At 51.6% G+C, this 21170-nt stretch overlaps 3 protein-coding genes across 3 annotated transcripts; 2 read left to right on the top strand and 1 right to left on the bottom strand.

Moving 5' to 3' along the window:
• Positions 1-245: 245 nt before the first annotated feature.
• LOC101762997 (galactinol--sucrose galactosyltransferase) lies at positions 246-3824 on the top strand. The gene is made up of 2 exons (XM_004968282.2): positions 246-1588; positions 2522-3824. Exons 1-2 carry the CDS (start codon positions 365-367, stop codon positions 3644-3646), a joined length of 2349 nt encoding a protein of 782 aa, XP_004968339.1. The 5' UTR covers positions 246-364; the 3' UTR covers positions 3647-3824.
• Positions 3825-4545: 721 nt separating this feature from the next.
• Positions 4546-8594, top strand: LOC101762588 (class E vacuolar protein-sorting machinery protein HSE1). The gene is made up of 3 exons (XM_004968281.3): positions 4546-4872; positions 5743-6021; positions 7118-8594. Exons 1-3 carry the CDS (start codon positions 4546-4548, stop codon positions 8222-8224), a joined length of 1713 nt encoding a protein of 570 aa, XP_004968338.1. The 3' UTR covers positions 8225-8594.
• Positions 8595-12914: 4320 nt separating this feature from the next.
• Positions 12915-15646, bottom strand: LOC111257317. Its single transcript, XM_022826633.1, has 2 exons — positions 13266-15646; positions 12915-12984 (listed from the first exon to the last, which is right to left on the bottom strand). The coding sequence occupies exons 1-2, from the start codon at positions 15644-15646 to the stop codon at positions 12915-12917; spliced, it is 2451 nt and encodes an 816-aa protein (XP_022682368.1).
• Positions 15647-21170: the final 5524 nt, after the last annotated feature.

Raw genomic sequence — 21170 nt, 5'->3', positions numbered from 1 at the left:
ACAGTGTGCTACAGTGCTGTAACAGTAATTTGGCACCTCCCAAATTCCCTAACTAAACAAGGCCCCAGATTAACTAGCGCGCGAAGCTTCGCCACACGCAGGTTTTAGGTCGGTGAAAGTTACCGTTTCCATGTAAAAGAAATCCCATCCTCCTGGTCGAGGGCACGGGCCCTCGTTGTGGGACCCCCACGATGCCTCTATAAATCCAGTGCCAATTGGCCGCCATGCTTCCACAAAGCACCAAGCTTTAGCACCTCCAGGCAAACCAGAGCCTAAACAATCCTCAACACACCTCTCGAAGACTCCAGCATCCCCAGCCGGGGCGCCAAGCCAGCCAGCCAGCCTCGTCGCCACCTAGCCAGCCATGGCTCCCAACCTCAGCAAGGCCACGCCGGACCTCCTCAGCGACGCGGCCGCCCCCGTCGACGGCCTCAAGGCGCCGTCGCGCTTCACGCTCAGGGGCAAGGACCTCGCCGTCGACGGCCACCCGTTCCTGCTCGACCTGCCGGCCAACATCCGCCTCACCCCGGCGTCGACGATGGTCCCCGCGGCCGCATCCGCCGTCGGCGGCAGCTTCCTCGGCTTCGACGCACCTGCGGCCGAGAGCCGGCACGTGGTGCCCGTCGGCAGGCTCCGCGGCACCCGGTTCATGAGCATCTTCCGCTTCAAGGTGTGGTGGACCACCCACTGGGTCGGCGACAGCGGCCGCGACGTGGAGAACGAGACGCAGATGATGCTGCTCGACCGCTCAGCCGGCGGCCGGCCGTACGTGCTGCTGCTCCCCATCGTTGAGGGCCCCTTCCGCGCCTGCCTCGAGTCCGGCAAGGCGGACGACTACGTGGACATGGTGGTGGAGAGCGGGTCCTCGGCGGTGCGCGCCGCCGCGTTCCGGAGCTCCCTGTACCTGCACGCCGGCGACGACCCGTTCGAGCTCGTTCGTGAGGCCGTGCGCGTGGTCCGCGCCCACCTGGGCACGTTCCGGACCATGGACGAGAAGTCCCCGCCGCCGATCGTGGATAAGTTCGGGTGGTGCACGTGGGACGCCTTCTACCTCAAGGTGCACCCGGAGGGCGTGTGGGAGGGCGTCCGCCGGCTCGCCGACGGCGGGTGCCCGCCGGGGATGGTGCTCATCGACGACGGCTGGCAGTCCATCTGCCACGACGACGACGACCCGGCGTCGGGCGCCGAGGGCATGAACCGCACCTCCGCCGGCGAGCAGATGCCGTGCCGGCTCATCAAGTTCCAGGAGAACCACAAGTTCAGAGAGTACAAGCAAGGCGGGATGGGCGCGTTCGTGCGGGAGATGAAGGCGGCGTTCCCGACCGTGGAGCAGGTGTACGTGTGGCACGCGCTCTGCGGGTACTGGGGCGGCCTTCGCCCCGGGACCTCCGGCCTGCCGCCGGCGAAGGTGGTGCCGCCCAGGCTCTCCCCGGGGCTGCAGCGCACCATGGAGGACCTCGCCGTCGACAAGATCGTCAACAACGGCGTCGGGCTCGTGGACCCCGACCGCGCGCACGAGCTCTACGAGGGTTTGCACTCGCACCTCGAGGCCTCCGGCATCGACGGCGTCAAGGTCGACGTCATTCACGTAAGTCGTGGCCACTGTTTTTTTTTTCTTTTGCAACTTCCTTTTTGCGATGATGAACGTCTTTTTATCTTTCATTAACTCTGATTGCGTGTTACTATTATCGTGATAATTTAGGTTAGTGGTTAGTTTGCTAAAACTAGATTATTCTACTTAATCTCCGTAGTTGAATCGAGTCGGTGCACGTGATGGGGTTAGTGCGTTCCGGAGCATTCCGGATGCGCCCGGGAAGCCAGGGCCAAGGAGCGGGACAGAACTCCAATTTTTTTAAAAAACTTTTTGGGATAATTCTAGGACCGAAGCCTGTAGGCCCGGTGCATAGTGAGTTTTAATTAAGTGCCCCACATGCGACAGAACAATATGGTTTTTTTATGTGTCCTAGAATACGTATATCAGCAAAACTGGTGTTAAAATATATCTATGGTGATGAATTGGAGTCCTATTTAATTTGTTGCATAAATTACCTCAACACAAGCCACTACTAGGTTCGGCGAACCTTTTCCTTCTGACAGTTAGATGCTTCTCGACCGCTAAATATTCCAAAAATCTCTGTTTTATGCTAAAGCTAGTGGTCTTTAATTTTTGAAGGGGGCATTGCTTAGCAAAAATATACATGAAGGGGACGTGTTTGACAGAGAGATACTTATATATCCTTTTCATGCTGTCTTTTTTATTATTACTACAAGAAAATGAAATTGTACCCGAAATCCTCATGCTTGCTAATCCAATTGACGGTAGACAATTTCGGAGGCAATTAAGCAGTAATCCTTTTCACCAGGGAAGCCAGTGTCCTGAGCTGTAGGGTGTAGATTTCGACATTTGACATGCCAGTTTGTTGTAACGGGCAGTAAAAAACATGATTTTTTGACAGTTTTGATCTGAAGTAACAAGAATTGACTTGACTAACGGGTCTTGTGATGCGATTGCTTCCTGCAGCTGCTTGAGATGCTGTGCGAGGAGTACGGCGGGCGCGTGGAGCTTGCCAAGGCCTACTTCTCCGGGCTGACGGCGTCGGTGCGGCGCCACTTCGGCGGCAACGGCGTGATCGCGAGCATGGAGCACTGCAACGACTTCATGCTGCTGGGCACGGAGGCGGTGGCGCTGGGCCGCGTCGGCGACGACTTCTGGTGCACGGACCCCTCCGGCGACCCCAACGGCACCTTCTGGCTGCAGGGCTGCCACATGGTGCACTGCGCCTACAACTCGCTGTGGATGGGCAACTTCATCCACCCGGACTGGGACATGTTCCAGTCCACCCACCCCTGCGCCGCCTTCCACGCCGCCTCCCGCGCCGTCTCCGGCGGGCCCATCTACGTCAGCGACTCGGTGGGCCAGCACGACTTCGCGCTGCTCCGCCGCCTCGCGCTCCCCGACGGCACCATCCTCCGGTGCGAGGGCTACGCGCTCCCGTCCCGCGACTGCCTCTTCGCCGACCCGCTCCACGACGGCCGCACCGTGCTCAAGATCTGGAACGTGAACCGCTTCGCCGGCGTCGTCGGCGCATTCAACTGCCAGGGCGGCGGGTGGAGCCCCGAGGCGCGCCGGAACAAGTGCTTCTCGGAGTGCTCTGTGCCCCTCGCGACGCGCGCCTCGCCGGCCGACGTCGAGTGGAGGAGCGGCAAGGGTCCCGGCGTCAGCGTCAAGGGCGTCTCGCAGTTCGCCGTGTACTTGGTCGAGGCCAGGAGGCTGGAGCTCCTGCGCCCCGACGAGGGCGTCGACCTCACCCTCGCGCCATTCACCTACGAGCTCCTCGTCGTCGCCCCCGTGCGCGTCATCTCGCCGGAGCGCGCCGTCAAGTTCGCGCCCATCGGGCTCGCCAACATGCTCAACACCGCCGGCGCCGTACAGGCCTTCGAGACCAAGAAAGACGCGAACGGCGTGATCGCCGAGGTGGCCGTCAAGGGCGCCGGGGAGATGGTGTCGTACTCGTCGGCGAGGCCCAGGCTCTGCAGGGTGAACGGCGAGGAGGCCGAGTTCGCGTACAAGGACGGCATGGTCACCGTCGACGTGCCGTGGTCGGGGTCCTCGTCCAAGCTCTGTCGCGTCGAGTATGTCTACTGAGCCGGGGCGAAACGACTCTGCCCCGGCACATTTGCCTATCATCAGGCTGTAATAATCAAGTGTGAAGGGACTGAAGGGCAAAGTTTTAGAGCTCTTAACGGTTTCATTTTTTTGTTCGAGTTTCCTTTTGTATAAGAATCCTATAACGTGTGAATTAATGGAGTGCTTTCTTCTGAAATCTCTGATTCGTTCTGCAATTCTGTTTTGCTCAAAAGGATTGTTCTTTCTGCTCCAAATTCGACTAGGATCCGTGGGGGTGCAAGTGAAGCTCCATATGTTGAGCTATAAGTTCTGCAAATTGGAGGGAACTAAAAGCTTAAAAACAATCCCTGATCGTGTCATCTGAATTCTGAGCCATTCTTCACCTCAAGCAATGCAGAATGTCTCCCCAGTTGTCATTACAGTTTTAAGGGTTGCCAGTGCCGAAGCCTTGGCTGTGCCGAACTGAATGACGTTGGCGCATGTTTGCCACCTGAGAACAGTCTGTGTTCATCCTAGAAGATTGATGAAAAATGAAAAACAATTCTTTCTCTTGCAGATGAAATACGCCATCTTCACATCCCAAAGAAAAGGGGGGAAAAGGGGAAAGATATAGGGAGGAGGGGAACAAAGCCCAGCCCAATGATCCCAGCTAAAACAAGCCCATTAGTACTATACGCTCCGTTGTGGACCAAACAGAATTTTGAGCCCATTTAAAGCCCAGAAGGTCCGATTAAGGCCCACCTAAGGAGCATCCGGAGCTGGAGCAAGCCGACCGACTCGCCGTCCCGTCTCGTCTCGTCTCGCCTCCCTGTCCCATCCGGATTCCTCCTTCCCCTTCCCCTCCCACCTCACCTCACCTCCCCACCATCTCCAGCTCCCTCCCCACCCAGCTCTCCACCAGCCGACGCGGCGGGGCGATGAACACGTCGCAGTTCATGGACAAGCAGATCCTCGGCCTCGCCGCCTCCGCCTCCCCCTCCGGCGGCGGGGGCGGCGGTGGGGGTGTGGATCTCAGCGATCTGATGATCCCGATCCCACAGGAGGACGGTGAGGACCGCCTCCGCCGCCGGCGTAGCAGCAGCAGCGCCAACGGGATCGCCGACGACGTGCTGCCCAGCTACGACTTTCAGCCCATCCGCACAACTGCCGCCGCCGCCGCCCCCGCGCCACACGCCTCGTGGGGCTCGCTCGACTCCAAGGCACCCTCCGCCTCCGCCTCCGCCTCCGCTTCGTACAACCTCAAGGTAGGCCGCTTGTTTTGGTCGGTGGTGAAACCCCCGCTAGATCTCCCGATCTCGCAGTACTCCATGCCCTTAATTTTGCGAATCCAGCACGGGTCCCAAACTTTGTAGCTTTGTAGGTGATCACTTAATCAGGCGAGTAGGTGATCACTGTCGAGATTTACAATTACTGGTTGTGCACGCCATAAGTTGATGCTTACCTACTAGAAATGGGATGGACGGGCTGAGAAGGCAGACCATTTTGTGTGTGGTCTATTTCATTGATCAAGCATAGCAAACTGGTCAGGGTAATTGAATGGACCCCTTACCTAGGTGTAAGTGCTATTGTGAAACGTAGTTTGCTGAGCTTCTAATACACGTTGTGTCTATGCTATTTTGTTAGAGAAAAGGGTTTGTGTTGCTCTACTCATTGGAATTTTAATGTTCTTTTTCATACACTGCTAGTAGTTGCTATGACATCGGCGTTTTGTGAACTTGAGAGCATATTTTGTCCAAAGGGTACGCATGAATTTTTGTACAGGATTGGTTGGATAGTTACTCCATCCGTGCCCGCTTTGAATTAAGAACAAGTGAGTTATATATGGTCCCTGTTTCTTCGATCTAACAAATTGACTCTGTGTAATCTGTTAGTGTGATTTCACTTTAGTGGGTATCAGCTATCTGTTGATGTACTTAGAGACATTTCCTTTCAAAGGCATGTGTACTTGTAAAGTACAGCTCCATTGAATTTATTTAATTGAAGCAATTGCACCAATTTTTGGGAGGATTCTCCCCAAGTAAACTGTTCGTGGTTTGTGGTTTTGATTGATGGCATCTGCATTCTCTCCTTTCTCATACAAGTAACCAGCTCACATTTTCTCTTATGGTGGCTAGACTGCTGGTATATTGGAGCCTCATGTGCTGAAGAAAGTTAGTCATGAGGAGGACAGGAGTAACTTTACTGCAGTTACAATGGCAGATATTGATCGAACCATGAAGAAGTATTCTGATAATATTTTGCATGCACTGGAAGGCGTAAGCTCAAGACTTTCGCAGATGGAAAGCAGAACACACCAACTTGAAAACTCTGTTGATGAGTTGAAGTTAACAATTGGTAACTATAATGGCGGCACTGACGGAAAACTCAGGCATCTTGAGAACATGCTCAGGGAGGTAAGTTTCTTTGGACTCTCTCTCTTCCTTTTTCTCTTATATAATGCCTGTTAACCGTGTGCAAATGTCACATTGGAAAAAAAAGATTCGGTAATGGAAGAATGCATACTTTAAGTTTCTTTGGATGTGTTTTGCCTTTCATGAACCCGTTGCATACTGCTGCTTTTATTCGTACCGTACCATATTGAATAGAAGACCCTTTTTCATCACAATTCGATATGCTTCTCCAATGTCTTTTGCTGTACAACAAAGTCATATACTGTGGGGGCACATAGGATTAAGCACTGCTGTCTGCATTTTTTTGGGTACCTTGACCTGTTCTTACATGCCACTAATCCTTGCCCTTATTCATTATTTACATGTGATTTGTTCTGTTAAACTGTGTAATTGCTGGCAGTATGGGCTTTGGTGCTGCTCGTTCAGTGTTGGTCATTGTTGTGCTACATATTGTTCATGCTATACTTTGCTGAATTTTTCTTAACCCAACTTGTTAGATGCACATTAACTTCATATTTACTGGCTCACTCTCTCAGCCCCACACTCATAGGATTAAGCACTGCGGTCTACATATGTTTTTTTTTTGCTACCTTGACCTGTTCTTACATGCTACTAATCCTTGCCCTTATTCATTATTTCCATGTGATTTGTTCTGTTAAACTGTGTAATTGCTGGCAGCATGGGCTTTGGTGCTGCTTGCTCAGTGTTGGTCATTGTTGTGCTACATACTGTTCATGCTATACATGTTAGATGCACATTAACTTCATATTTACTGGCTCACTCTCTCAGCCCCACACTTAACTGCATCTTTACTGGTTTGGACCATTAGGGGCTTTAGGGGGCGGGCCCATCCAACATCATATAAGTAAGATTTTAAGTTGCTTCCTCTTGTTTGATGGCCATCAAGTACGAATCTTCTAATAGTCTGAATCTAATCATTTGTTCTGCTTGGTTAGTTTTTATTATAAAAGGGATGACAATCATATTAACTTTTTAAGTAGTAACCACTCATGCTATATTTTCATTGTGTTGTTAGTCCTATAATTATATGATTATATCATGAATGAAGACAGTAGCTTAAGCACTTAATAATGTGCAGGTCCAAGCAGGTGTGCAGATTTTGCGAGACAAGCAGGATATTGTGGAGACACAACTCCACCTTGCAAAGCTCCAGACACCCAAAACTGATACCCAGTCATCAGAAAATAGCGGGTCTGGACAGGCTGCCTCACAGCAGCAGCTGGTGGCTCCCCCGCAAGTATCTATTCAGCCACAGCATCAAGTCCCGACCCCTTCACAACCACCAGCACTTCCCACCCTTCCTGCTCCAAATGCACCACCTCCACCTCCAACTCTTCAGAGCCAAGCTCCATCACAGTTTCCGAGCCACTTACAGCATTCACAGGTACCATCAGTCCCTTCTGTTGCACCGGTTCCCTCAGTCCCAGCTTTACCAAGGGATGCTTACTACGCACCATCTTCTCAGCCGACTGAAACCATGCATCAACAGTATCAAGTACTGCCAGTTCCTCAGCCACAGGCACCCCCAGCGCCACCCCAGCAGTACCAATCCCCGTCCCAATTTCCTCAGTATTCACAGCCACCTCAGGTTTCAAATGTTAACCCTTCAACTCCCCTTGCACCCCCTGCACCCCAGCAACCAGAGGAAACCATGCCCTACGCACCACCTCAGAACTACCCACCAAATGCACGCCCCCCTTCACCTTACATGCAACCGCCTAGCGGACCTGCTCCTCCTTACTATGGACAACAAAGCCCTAGCATGTATGAACCTCCTGCAGGCCGGCCTAACTCTGGTCCGCCATCATCCTATGGTTCTGGTGTGTACGGGCAACAGGGTGGAAGCGGTTTCTCTGAATCGTACGGCTACACTGGGTCTCCTTCCCACCACGGCAACGCTGGAATGAAGCCGTCCTCACCTTTTGCTCCATCCTCGGGGGGAAGTGGCAGCTATGGCAGCGGTAGGCTCCCCACGGCTCAGATACTGCCGCAGGCAGCGCCGATCAGCTCCTCCAGTAACAGCGGCTCTTCAGGCAACAGGGTACCGCTCGACGACGTAGTGGAGAAGGTCGCGACAATGGGATTCTCAAGGGAGCAGGTGAGGGCGACTGTGCGGAGGCTGACCGAGAATGGGCAGAATGTGGACCTGAACGTGGTGCTTGACAAGCTGATGAACGGGCGATAAGTGGAGATGTGCGTCTCAGCGTCTGGGCGATATTCTCACTCCCTGCAGTATGTGTATAGTACCGAAAGTGTCATCTGAACCGTTTCTTTTCCTGTCAGCGGCCCTGTAATTCTGATTGCTGATCGTCGTGGTTGCTGCTGGAGTTTGCGTCCTCGCCTCAGCCCTCGGTTGCTCTATCTGAAATGGAAACAGCTACAGGTGTCAGGTGTGAGCCTATCTACCAGGCAGTGAAGGATAGTATCACAATCTGAATACGGTGCTCATTTTCCGTATATGTGGTGGTGATATTTTAAGAACATATACCGTGGTTTCTTGTGACCTGTTAATAAACAGTTTTTTACTGCGTTCTCAAGCTCTGCTAATAACTTAATATCCATCCATCTGTTTTACTATCCCCTGACGCATCACGCCTGTACGAAAAATTTGTACAGTCGACAGCGCCCGGTTGCGCTTTGCGCCCCCCTGTGCTGTCGGTCGCAGGCGCGATTACTCCGGGGCAGCTCTCGCTCGCTCTCAGCACCGCTGACTCCGCCGACTCCGACTGGCCGGCCAGCCGGCGAGTGGGCGGGCGGGCGTGCGGTGCGCGGACACGGCACGAGGCCACCAGCGGCCGCAGGGGACGGTCCCTATCTATCCATCGCTGCCCTCGCCTGGCGCTGTCAGCCACGCCGCACGCGGGCATCAGCCAGCCCCCGCTGTTGCGCGCAGGTGGCCGGCGCCTGCACGGTCACTGGAGCGTCACGTGCGGCCATGTGTCCGCCATGCCCGGCGGAAGTGACTTTGGGGGCGGGCAGCATCGACGGACGATTCGATTTTGATGGGAGGCGTCGGGGTCAGCGTATGGACGGACGGATGGATGGTCCCGGTCGATGTGATGAGCGACGTCACGTCGACCCACGCACGATTCGGAGTACTCTTCCTGTACGACTGCCCCATAACTCTCTCCATCGGCGGGCAGCGAAGGACGGGGGCTAAAGTTCTCCGCGTAGCATTTAATATTTAGATACTCATTAGAAGAATTAAATATGAATTAATTATAAAATTAATTGCACGTATGGATGCTTATTTGCGAGAATCTATTAAATCTAATTAGCTCGTAATTTGATAATGTGATGCTACAGTAAATATAATGCTAGCAACACTAATCTTACTAACTTGATGCTTATGTATGATCACCTTCAAAACATCCTGAATCAACCCACAGGATACTTGTGAGAGAAACCATCATCAGGGACGATATCTCTGTGAACCGTTTCTGAAACAACCATTTTTTAGTCTGCATTAGGTGTGTCCATACACTCATGTGGGGCACTTGAAGGCCTCGATGCCCTCTCTAGTTTCTCGATCTCCACAGGATCAACAAGCAGTTAAATATGCTATAGTAAATATTTACTGTAGCATCACATTGTCAAATCATGGACTAATTAGGCTTAATAGATTTGTCTCGTAAATTAGCCTCCATCTGTACAATTAGTTTTGTAATTAGTCTATATTTAATACTTCTAATTAGTATCTAAATATTCGATGTGACAGAAGTGAAACTTTAATCCGTGGAACCCGACCTTCCATGCTGGTTTGGTCGGAGTCGGACCGGCCCATACCCATGCTCCCCAACTGCAAAATCATATTTCTTCCTAGCCACACGGGGAAGGTCGCCGATGGCTTTACTCAGCAAGCAAAATGAAATTCGCCAAACTAAAGTTTTTTTTTCTTCTTTGAGAGGTAGAGTTTTTGGCCAAACTGAAAGCATCTGGTTTAATAATTTTGGGTCGAACTTATAGGATTATTATAAAAACTCGCTTTTGCGCCAAATAAGCCCTAACCAGCCTTACAATCAAAGCATTTAGGGCGTGTTTGGATCCTCGGACTAAAGTTTAGCCCTGTCACATTGAATGTTCGGATGCTAATTAGAAAGACTAAACATGAGCTAATTATAAAACTAATTGCACAAGCTCTGGGTTAATTTGCGAGATGAATCTATTAAGCCTAATTAATCCACCATTAGCAAATGATTACTGTAGCACCACATTGTCAAATCATGAGCTAATTAGACTTAATACATTCATCTCGCGAATTAACCTCCATCTGTGCAATTAGTTTTACAATTAGCTTATATTTAATACTCTTAATTAGTATCAAATATCCGACGTGACGGGGGCTAAAGTTTAACCCTGAGTCCAACAAGGACCTTAGCTTGAAGCTTTGTTGAATTTGACTAACCACGTATACCGGCTAACTGGTGAAGGTGATAGAGTGACTGTTTACACGGGTGTCGATTACATGACACGACGATACATGGAGGCGATATCTCCGGAGATGCGCTTCGTCTATGCTGGGATCAGTTTGGTTAACACCTGACTTTAACATGATTAATGGTAGATAAAGTTTTGTGCAGGTAAATTGCGCACCACACTTTTTTTCTAAGTTGGCTAAGAGTATAGTAGTAGTAAGGGGCTATTAGGGAGGACTTGTCATGAACGCTTCGCCCATGAAGTGGAAACCAAGAAGGAAAAATATTGATGTCACCCAACTTCTAAATAATTTTTTATCTCGATTTGCAAAATGACCTTAGGCTACTGAATCCGGAGCCGATAAAAGTTATCCTAAATGAAAGAGTAATTGTGGGAATAAAATCAATCTATTCCATAGCAATGTGCGTGTATACATATGGAGGCCGGGGTGGCTCTAAGCCAACCGCACAGGCGTATATGCCTAAAATCAAGGGCTGACTACTATAATTATACATACTATAATTACAATAGTCTAACACTCCCCCGCAGTCTAATCGGGAGCATCGCTAACGGTCAGGCTGGATCGAAACTCCTGGAACAACGAGGTGGGTAGGCCCTTGGTGAAGACGTCGGCGTACTGTGATGTCGTAGGAACATGAAGAACCCGAACGTGACCGAGGGCGACCTTCTCTCGAACAAAATGGAGATCAATCTCTACATGTTTTGTTCGTTGATGCTGCACTGGATTGCTGGAGAGATATACTGCACTGACGTTATCACAGTAGATCAAAGTGGCTCGGCGAGGAGGGCGGTGAAGCTCGAACAGTAGCTGTCGCAGCCAGGTGGCTTCAGCTACGCCATTCGCCACAGCACGGTACTCGGCCTCAGCGCTGGATCGTGAGACCGTGTGCTGACGCTTGGAGGACCAGGACACCAGATTGTCACCTAGGAACACTGCGTAGCCAGAGGTGGAGCGACGGGTATCCGGACATCCAGCCCAGTCTGCATCCGTGTACACGATGAGCTCTGTAGGTGACGAGCGGCGCATAGTCAAACCAAGTGAAAGAGTACCTCGTAGGTACCGTAGAATCCGTTTGAGAGCCGCGAGGTGGGGCTCCCTGGGGTCATGCATGTAGAGGCACACTTGCTGAACAGCAAAAGCAATATCCGGACGGGTAAATGTCAGATACTGCAGGGCACCAGCGAGACTACGGTACTGTGTGGAGTCAGCGACAGGAGGTCCATCTGCGGATAATTTGGAGTGTACATCGACAGGGGTGCTGCAAGGCTTGCACTCACTCATCCCGGCTCGCTCCAAAATGTCCTGAGAGTATTGTCGCTGAGAAAGAAATAAACCACTGGCAGAGCGTGTCACTGAAATGCCCAGAAAATGGTGAAGCGGACCCATATCAGTCATAGCAAACTCACACTGGAGAGCCCCAATAATCTGCTTCAGAAGACTGGTAGAGGAAGCAGTGAGAACAATGTCATCCACATAAAGCAACAACAAAGCTGTGTCTATCCCTCGTCGATATATAAAGAGTGAAGTGTCTGACTTTGCTTCAACAAATCCAAGTGAAAGAAGATGAGAGGCAAACCGATGATGCCAAGCACGCGGAGCTTGCTTCAGACCATATAGAGACTTGTTGAGCCGACAAACGAAATCAGGACGAGAAGAATCCACAAAACCTGTGGGCTGAATGCAGTACACCGTCTCTGTGAGAGTACCATGCAGGAACGCATTTTTTACATCCAACTGGTGAATGGGCCAGTCCTGAGAGAGAGCCAGAGAAAGAACCACTCGGACTGTCGCGGGCTTGACCACCGGGCTGAACGTCTCATCATAATCAATACCAGGCCGCTGTGTGAAACCCCGGAGGACCCAGCGGGCCTTGTAGCGATCCAAAGAACCATCTGCAAGTAGTTTGTGACGAAAAACCCACTTGCCGGTGACCATGTTAACACCAGGAGGCCGTGGCACAAGACTCCAGGTGTCATTGGCAATCAAGGCGTCGTACTCAGCTTGCATAGCGGAGCGCCAATTTGGATCGGACAGAGCACCACGGACAGAGCTGGGCAGTGGCGACATGGGCACAGCGTGGAGGTTGAGGCGATCCACGGGCTGTGCGATACCGGCCTTGCCGCGCGTGCGCATGGGATGCGCATTGTCGACGGGGGTGATGGAGACCGGCCTCGTGGCCACCGTACGACTGGTGGCCGTGGTGTTGCTGGCAGTTGCCCGCACGGAAGACACGGGGGCAGCAGCACCGGCTGGGGCGGTCGACGAGGCGGACGTAGTGGTACCGGCTGTACTCGATGGCGCCATGGGAGTGGTGCTACTGGCAACAACCTGCACGCGGTGTACAGGGGCAGCAGCACCAGGATGTACGGGCGTGGAGGAGGCGCTGCTAGGAGCAATCTGTGCAGCAACGCCAAGGTCCGGTGACCCTTGGGAGAGCTCAGGTGCTGCTACAGTGCCATGCATGGGTACAGTACCATGCACAGCATGAGGAGCCGATGGAGTAGTACCTGCATGAATGAAACGGGTTCCTGGAACCGAAGTGGTAAGATCATGCTCATCAATTAAAAAATCCAAGGTGGAAGGGGCCATTGGTGTGGTAGACATGTCGGAGAAGGGGAAAGAGGACTCATCAAAAATGACATGTCTAGAAATAATGATGTGCTTTGACTGGAGCTCGAGACACCGATAGCCTTTGTGTTCCGAGGAATAGCCGAGGAAGACGCATAGGGATGAGCGGGGAGCGAGTTTATGGGGTGCTGTGGAGGACATATTGGGATAGCAAGCGCACCCAAAAACTCGAAGATGATCATAGGAGGGCTGGGTAGAGTAGAGGGAGGTGTATGGTGTCGAGAAGGCGAGGGTTTTAGTGGGGAGCCGGTTCACAAGGTATGTCGCAGTGTGAAGGGCTTCGACCCAGTAGACCGGAGGGAGACTCGCCTGGAACAAGAGAGAACGTAAAATATTATTTATGGTGCGAAGGGAACGTTCTGCTCTACCATTTTGTTGAGAAGTATATGGACACGACATGCGGAGTGCAACACCGTGGGAGAGAAAGAACGTGCGTGCCTGAGAATTATCAAATTCACGGCCGTTATCGCACTGGACACTCTTGATGGTGGTGCCAAATTGTGTGCGAATAAAAGTGAAGAAACTGGCAAGGGTGGAAAAAGTCTCGGATTTTAGGCGGAGGGGAAACGTCCAAATGTAGTGGGAGCAATCATCAAGAATTACTAAATAATATTTATAGCCCGACACACTAACAATTGGGGAGGTCCATAAATCACAGTGTATTAAATCAAAATTATGAGAAGCTCGCGAGGTAGATGAACTGAACGGCAAACGTGCATGACGACCAAGTTGGCACGCATGACATATGTGGTTGACATCATCTTTATTACAGGAAATGACACTGGAGGTAATAAGTTTGGACAAAGCTTCACGCCCAAGATGACCGAGACGACGATGCCAAAGGGAGGTGGGTGCAGCGAGGAACGCAGAGGTGGTGGTGGAGGGTGCATAGAATGGGTAGATGTCACCGGAGCTATTGCACCTGGCGATCACGTTCCTGGTTTGCAAATCCTTCACAGAAAGGCCAAAGGGATCAAACTCAATGGAGCAATTATTGTCGGTGGTAAAGCGACGAATAGAAATTAAATTCTTAATAATGTTGGGAGACACCAGCACATTATTGAGAACTAAATTGCGATGCGGTAAAGAAAAAGTATGTGATCCAGTGGCTGTGACAGGGAGCAAGGCACCGTTTCCCACAATGATAGATGAAGGAGTGAATGAAGTGGGCGAGGAAGTGGTGGAGAGTTTACCAGCGTCCGAGGTCATGTGCGAACCTGCACCGGAGTCGGCGTACCACTCGGAAGTAGCGTTCGGCGGGTTGAGCGTCATGGTGTTGAAGGAGTGTGCAAGGGCGTCCTGATGCCATGCACCACCGTGAGTGGGGTTCCAGGGCGCCGCTTGGTACGTCGGTGCGGGCGCCTGGAAGCCTAGGGGTGCAGCTCCCCCGTAGTACGTGCCGTACGGAGGGGATGGAGTGCCGTAGAAGCCGCCATAGGCGCTGGGTGCGCCGCCAAAGCTGCTGGCGCCAAAACCGTTGTACTGTGGAACGGCGCTGAACGCTGGCGGCAGTGGTGGGCGCCCGGACTGGTCATATGGCCACAGCCGTACAGTGCCAGCCCATGGGTGCGTGAAGGACGGATGCATGCCGGGGGGTGCACCTCCCTGTCCAGCTGGAGGGGCGCCACCAGGGAGCGCCGATTGGCCTTGCTGCTGGCCGTTGCGTCCACCGCGGCCGCGACGACGGCCGGTGCGTTGGCCGTTTGGCGCCGGGGGACGTGCTGGAGGAGGCGCCCCCGAACGTGGAGGTGCTGGAACCCCGGGAGCTGCAGGCCGCGGCGTTGCAGCGACGAGTGCGGATGGCGGGGACGGAGGACGTGCGTCGATTTCCAACTCCTCCAACAGTAGGTGCGTTCGTGCCTCCGCGAACGTGGGGAACGGCCTGTGCATCTTGAGGATGGACACCATGTGGCGGAACTTGCCACCGAGGCCGCGAAGGAGCGTGAGCACCATCTGCCGATCGCCGATGGGATCGCCGAACTCGGCAAGGGAAGCCGCCATCGACTCGAGCTGGCGGCAGTAGTCGGTGATGCTCAGGGACTCTTGGCGGAAGTTGCGGAATTTCGTCTCGAGCAGAAGCGCCCGGGACTCCTTTTGGCCGAGGAACTCGTCCTCGAGATAGCACCACACCCCGCGAGCGGGGCCCGGCCGCATCATTAGAGATTGCTGCAGGTCGCTGGAGACGGTGTTGTAGATCCAAGTCAGGACGCAGCAATCAACTTGAACCCATGCTGGGCGCGACGGGAAAGCTTCATCCTCAATGACGTGACGAGTCAGGGCATATTTGCCGAGGACGGTGAGGAACATGCCGCGCCACTTGGTGTAGGTGTTCGTCGCCTGATCGAGGATGACAGGGATGAGCGCCTTCACGTTGACGACGGCAGTGGCTTGCGCCCAGAGGGCCTCATGGGCGCGCTCATACTCGTCCAGAGCAGCAGCACGGAGGCGGGCTTCCTCGGCACGGCGGGCTTCGGCCTCAGCCGCGAGGCGCTGGTCCTCCGCGGCCTTGGCGGCGGCTGCAGCGTCGTCGTTGTCAGCCATCGGGAGGGAGACGCGACGGTTGGGCGTTCGCGAGTCGCGACCAGACTAGCGGACGAAGTCACGATGAGGCCAGCAATCGGAAGCACACGCTGGATTGGAAGCAAATTGGGTCACGTCAGAACGTGAAGTCCTGGCGAGAGATCAGCGGCAGGAGGAAAAAAAAAAAGAAGAGCCGGCGTCCGCTGGACAGCGACGGTGAGGAAGGACCGGCGTCCGGAGGACAGCGTTGGTCTTGGGATTTACGATAGCCGGCGACGAATCAGCGGCGGCGAGGGTTTGCGGAAGCGCGGCCGCAGGAGCGAACCGCGTCTGATACCATGAAAGAGTAATTGTGGGAATAAAATCAATCTATTCCATAGCAATGTGCGTATATACATATGGAGGCCGGGGTGGCTCTAAGCCAACCGCACAGGCGTATATGCCTAAAATCAAGTGCTGACTACTATAATTATACATACTATAATTACAATAGTCTAACACTAAACCGGACCTAAGTTTTTGCGTGCTGTATTTTTTAGGACCTAAACTGAACATTACGTCTAAAAGAATCTATAATCCGGTGGCACGGCACGTCGTGGACATGAACCAACCAATCATGCCCCTGATCTGACCGTGCGACCGCTGTGCTTGGATCGTACGTGTGGCCTCTCAACCGCTGACACAACCAAAGTGCACACTGTCCGGAGAGACTGGAGGACGACGGGACGGCACCGATGATCCGTCGACCCACACCGCTGTACTGCCGTGGCGCAGGGCAGCACGCTCGCCGTCGCTTGACGGATGATGGCGACCGCTCAGCTCGGCCACGGCGTGCCCGGCCCGGTGGTCTTGGCCGTGCTGCGGATCGTGCGCCGCTCGCCGTTGCAGATGGTCCGGCCGGCGGGCCTCCGGTGTCCGGTCCCTGTGGGGTTCGTGGCAATCATTGGTATCACGCTCCATACTCCTACTGACCCTATACCAGCTCGAGCAAAATACTAGTGGAAAATGAGAAAATTATGTGCACATCAGCACGTGTGCTCGCGAAAAATGAATAAGTATTCATGTGGATAATGTGAAGCTGTGGGCAGTTCCATGCATGGTCGTCGCCGAAATTTTGGAAAGTGGCTGGCATGAGTTTCTAGGCCGGTTAAGCAAGGGAGATTATTAGAGGGTGGAGTGGCAATGTGGTTGGTTCTCGCCTCGCCTAACAATGTCTGGGATGGAGAACAAAAGGTATTGCTTAGACATGACCACCCTGTACAAATCACTTCTCTTTGCACTCGACCTGTACTTCTGTACCAACACGTGGACAGCATCTGCCCACTGCTCTTTGCACTCGACCTGCCCACCTCGCATGCCGCTCTGTCACTTCTTGGCAGCGGCGGATCTAGGAATGGAACAAAGGGGGTGCTAAGTTTTGGTGATGCTTGCTTGAGAGGATCCAAGTTAGGGTTGTTTTATTGGAAGCTAGAGAGAGGGAGGATATGAGATGGGAACTCAGGAAGAGTGAGAGTGTTGACGAGTTAAAACAAAGGGAAATGATGTTCTGAGTTAGTCTAATAGCTTGAGGCCTTGAGCTACTAGGGATGTTTGGTTCCCTTTGCTTATTTTTTAGCACGTGCCACATCGAATGTTTAGATACTAATCAGGAGTATTAAACGTAGACTATTTACAAAACTCATTACATAAGTGGAGGTTAAACGGCGAGACGAATCTATTAAGCCTAATTAATCCATCATTAGCAAATGTTTACTGTAGCAACACATTGGAGTAGCATGAAGACCCGAACCATAGGACACAAATCCGTTTAACCTCCACTTATGTAATGAGTTTTATAAATAGTCTACGTTTAATACTTCTAATGTGCTAAAAATAAATCAGGGACCAAACCAGGCCGTAATACTCGTAGTTTTTTTGCCCGAGGGGGTGCTGCGAACGCTGCCATGGTCTCGTGCACGCACGCCGACCCATGCACTCCGAAAATATCTACCTCATGTGGCGGCATCAGCGTGGCTCAAGCAGGAGCTGCACACGGGGAAAACCAGGCCCTCGAGAACAGCCCCAATTCGCTTCGACAAGAAGATCGACCCATTCATCCCGGCCCCCGATAAACACATCGTCACAAGACACAAGTACGTGTTGCTCCCAGCACGTGATCTTTTATTTGTAAACTCAAGAGCTCTCCACACAAATGTGCGTCCTCCGATAAAACCCACTAGCTGGGCCGGCCTATACATCTAAGGCACCTTTTGCAACCAGGGGAGCAAAAACTTAAGGATGGAAAAACCTCCACTAAAAACTAAGATGATAATTAAAATTATACCCTTATGGATTACCTACTCAGTGAAAAGTTCAGGATCCGATAGGGATTGGAGCTTCCAAATTAGGTCTAAGATGGTGACATTCACTGCACTGGAAATCCGCCAGCCCAAATGCTTTGATCAGCAATATTCTATCTCGAAATAAAACTTTTGCTTAGTGCAAAAGAAACTTGCCATGATCAACTTAATGACGAAGACGATGACACCGGCCGGAATATACCTCCGGTCCGGTCCGGCCCACACGACCACATCCATCTGATAACAACAGAGACGTACGTTAGGTGCCGGTGCAACGCAACTGTTCTGTTCGTGGTGGTCCGATCCGATCCAATGCACGCGTGCATCGTCGCAGAGAAGGAACGTCACGTCAGCTACATGGGATGGAGGAGGCGTTCGCCGCGCGCGCGTTTAATTTAGTTGACCGGAGCGTTCCAGCTTACGGATGTTTGACCTGGCTCGCTAAACTTTGACTGGCGGCGGGATTATTGATTATTTCGCGGAAAATAAATGGCCTTGTAGAGATAAGTACTGCTCATTTCATATTCGATACACTGCCCCAATTGCTAAAATCTATTCCTAAAAGAAATGCTAAAATCCCGTATCATCGCATCTATGGTTCTAAGTTAGATACATGATCAAGGGCGCGCTCGTCGAATGGTGGCACACATCAATAACAGCTTTTTCTTTGACAAACACAAGCGTGCAAAGTGAATCACATTAAAAAATTAAAATTGTATTCTTCCTGGAACAGAGGGAGTATAATACCTTGGAATAAGAAAATTGGTTGCAATTCTTTGTATCATGTTAGTTAATGAGGGTCTATCATTTTGGATTGATTTTTCTTTCTTCATTGGTTAGAGTGTATAGTGGGCTATAGACAACGTAATGAAACAGTACTTGAGAAAACGAAGCGGCTCCTCGCACTCATGGCGATAGGGCGCAGGACGGCCAAGATGACAGGCGCGGCGCAAGCTCGGCGTTCGTGATGGAGGAGGCAAACGACGCGCGAGGTGGTGACATGGCGTGAGGGCTAGTGTCGGTGTTTAGATCCGACAACCTACCGAGTAGTTTTTCGGAAGAAACGCACTTTGTTGGGTTGAGTTTCCACCGGAATGCTCACAAACTTGCGAAAGTTTCTTCCAAATCTGCAATCAGGTCGTCAGGATTTCTGGTCTTTACAACCACGTCGTCCATGTACACCTCTACGTTGCGGTGTAGCTGCTTCTTGAAGCACTCCTGAATTGCCCATTGATAAGTAGCGCCTGCGTTCTTCAATCCGAAGGACATTGTTGTGTAGCTAAAAGCTTTGTATAGGGTGATGAACGCAGTTTTGATTTGGTCTTTTTTCTTGAGAGCTATCTGGTGATACCCCGAGTAGCAATCGAGGAAACAGAGTAGGACGCATCCAGCTGTGGAGTCGATGATTTGATCAATCCTAGAGAGCCCGAAGGGATCCTTTGGACAGTGTTTGTTAAGGTCCGCGTAGTCGACACACATCCTTCACTCGTCGTTGTTTTTCTTTCACACTAGTACGAGATTGGCAAGCCACTCTGGATGATAGACTTCTTTTATGAAACTCGCTGCAAGTAATTTGGCTAGCTCTTTCTTGATGGCTTCCCTTCTGTCTTGGACCAATCGTCGTAGGCATCGCCTTTTTGTGTAGCTTTTGGATTCATGTTTAGTGAGTGCTCAATTAGCTCCCTGGGCACTCTCAGCATGTCCACTGGTTTCCATGCGAAGATATCTCGGTTGGCCTGGAGGAAGCTGATGAGCGCGCTTTCCTATTTAGGATCTAGCCCTGTGCCAATTAGGGCTGTCTTGGAGCTATCACAGTCTCAAGGCTAATGGCTTTGATGTCTACTTCACTTGCCGACTTGATCTTGGTTGCCCCCGACTTTTTTTCTAGGATCTCGAGTTCAGACAGGGACAACTTTTTTGATGCGACGAAGAGTTGCATCATCGAATTTGGTACTTGTGTAGTTGCTGCTAGCTCCACGGCTTCTGTGTCGCAGTCATACGAGCTCTTCAAGTCTCCGCACAGGGAGAATACTCCCTTGGGTCCCGGCATCCTGAGTACTAAGTACACGTGGTGCGGGATGGCCATGAACTGGCCAATGCTGGTCTTCCGAGGATAGCGTGGTACAAAGTTTCGAAGTCCGCTACCTCGAACTAGAATCTACGCAGTCATACGACCTCTTCAAGCCTCCAGAGCTTGACGCTGGAGTTTCATAGTTTGCTGCTTCTTCTCCGGGATCGTCGCAATGTGGAGGTGGAAATTTTCAGCGCCGTCTACAACGCAAACTTAGTAGCCGAAGATGAACGTTGCGCCTGCTTTGAACGTGATGATTGGTTTGATGATGACTTGTGCCATCGAGTTCGTCAGTGGATTCTCGATGAGATCCCCTACCTGGCGCGCCAGCTGTCGGTGTTTAGACCCGGCAACCTACCGAGGGGGGTGCTCGAGGTAGTGCTTTGGTTAATGGGGTTAATGGGGCTTGCCGATATTAGGAACTCGAAGGTGAACACATACACACGATTTAGATAGGGTCGGGCCGCTAGATTGCATAATACCCTACGTCTTGTGAGTTGGTTGGATTGAATTGCCTTGGAGGGGGTTCCTATCTTGCCTTATATTGCTGGGGGCAGGGTTACAGGTAGGTTGAGTTACAAGAATAGTAGTTGGATTTGACTAGGCGAGTCCTACTCTGATTGCTACGAGTACTTTTCCTAATCCTTGACTAGTTACTATCTTCCCACGTAGACTACACCATCCTGTACCATAGCCTCCATGTTAGATACATTTCGGTGTCCAGCCCTATATTTAAGACAGTCCAAACCTTCTAGTGGGTCCATATACGTACGTACGACAGCTAGGGGCTGGATCGATCAGGTTTAGGTCCGATCCCTAGCGAAAGAAAGTCCTACTGCATGAGCCAAATTACATAGTCCAACTTGGGTGAGGCCCACCTAGAAACTCATCTATTGCCACACCTAGAAATATCGTTGCAATACTACCTTGTGTGTAGCAACGATTTTGGTGTCCGTTGCTACATCTAAGACTTATTGCAATATCTAAGACTTATTTGCAACAATATAGTTTTGCATTGATATATGTAAGACTCTATTCACAACAACTAATTTTGCGTTGCTATATGTAAGACTCTATTCGCAACAACTCATTTTGCGTTGCTATAACATAGACTCTTTCGCAACATATAATAGTA

This window comes from Setaria italica, chromosome V (assembly GCF_000263155.2).
Source record: "Setaria italica strain Yugu1 chromosome V, Setaria_italica_v2.0, whole genome shotgun sequence".
Lineage (NCBI taxonomy): Eukaryota > Viridiplantae > Streptophyta > Magnoliopsida > Poales > Poaceae > Setaria > Setaria italica.
This window is presented reverse-complemented; position numbering and strand designations above follow the sequence as displayed.

What these genes read in the sequence shown, in the direction of transcription:
- LOC101762997 (XM_004968282.2), top strand. Translation starts at nt 365, where the DNA reads ATGGCTCCCAACCTCAGCAAGGCCACGCCGGACCTCCTCAGCGACGCG. An exon ending in TCAAGGTCGACGTCATTCAC is followed by an intron (nt 1,589 to 2,521) that starts GTAAGTCGTGGC and finishes TGCTTCCTGCAG; the next exon opens with CTGCTTGAGATGCTGTGCGA.
- LOC111257317 (XM_022826633.1), bottom strand. Translation starts at nt 15,646, where the DNA reads ATGGCTGACAACGACGACGCTGCAGCCGCCGCCAAGGCCGCGGAGGAC. An exon ending in GATCATCTTCGAGTTTTTGG is followed by an intron (nt 12,985 to 13,265) that starts GTGCGCTTGCTA and finishes TCATTCATGCAG; the next exon opens with GTACTACTCCATCGGCTCCT.
- LOC101762588 (XM_004968281.3), top strand. Translation starts at nt 4,546, where the DNA reads ATGAACACGTCGCAGTTCATGGACAAGCAGATCCTCGGCCTCGCCGCC. An exon ending in CCGCTTCGTACAACCTCAAG is followed by an intron (nt 4,873 to 5,742) that starts GTAGGCCGCTTG and finishes TATGGTGGCTAG; the next exon opens with ACTGCTGGTATATTGGAGCC. An exon ending in TTGAGAACATGCTCAGGGAG is followed by an intron (nt 6,022 to 7,117) that starts GTAAGTTTCTTT and finishes AATAATGTGCAG; the next exon opens with GTCCAAGCAGGTGTGCAGAT.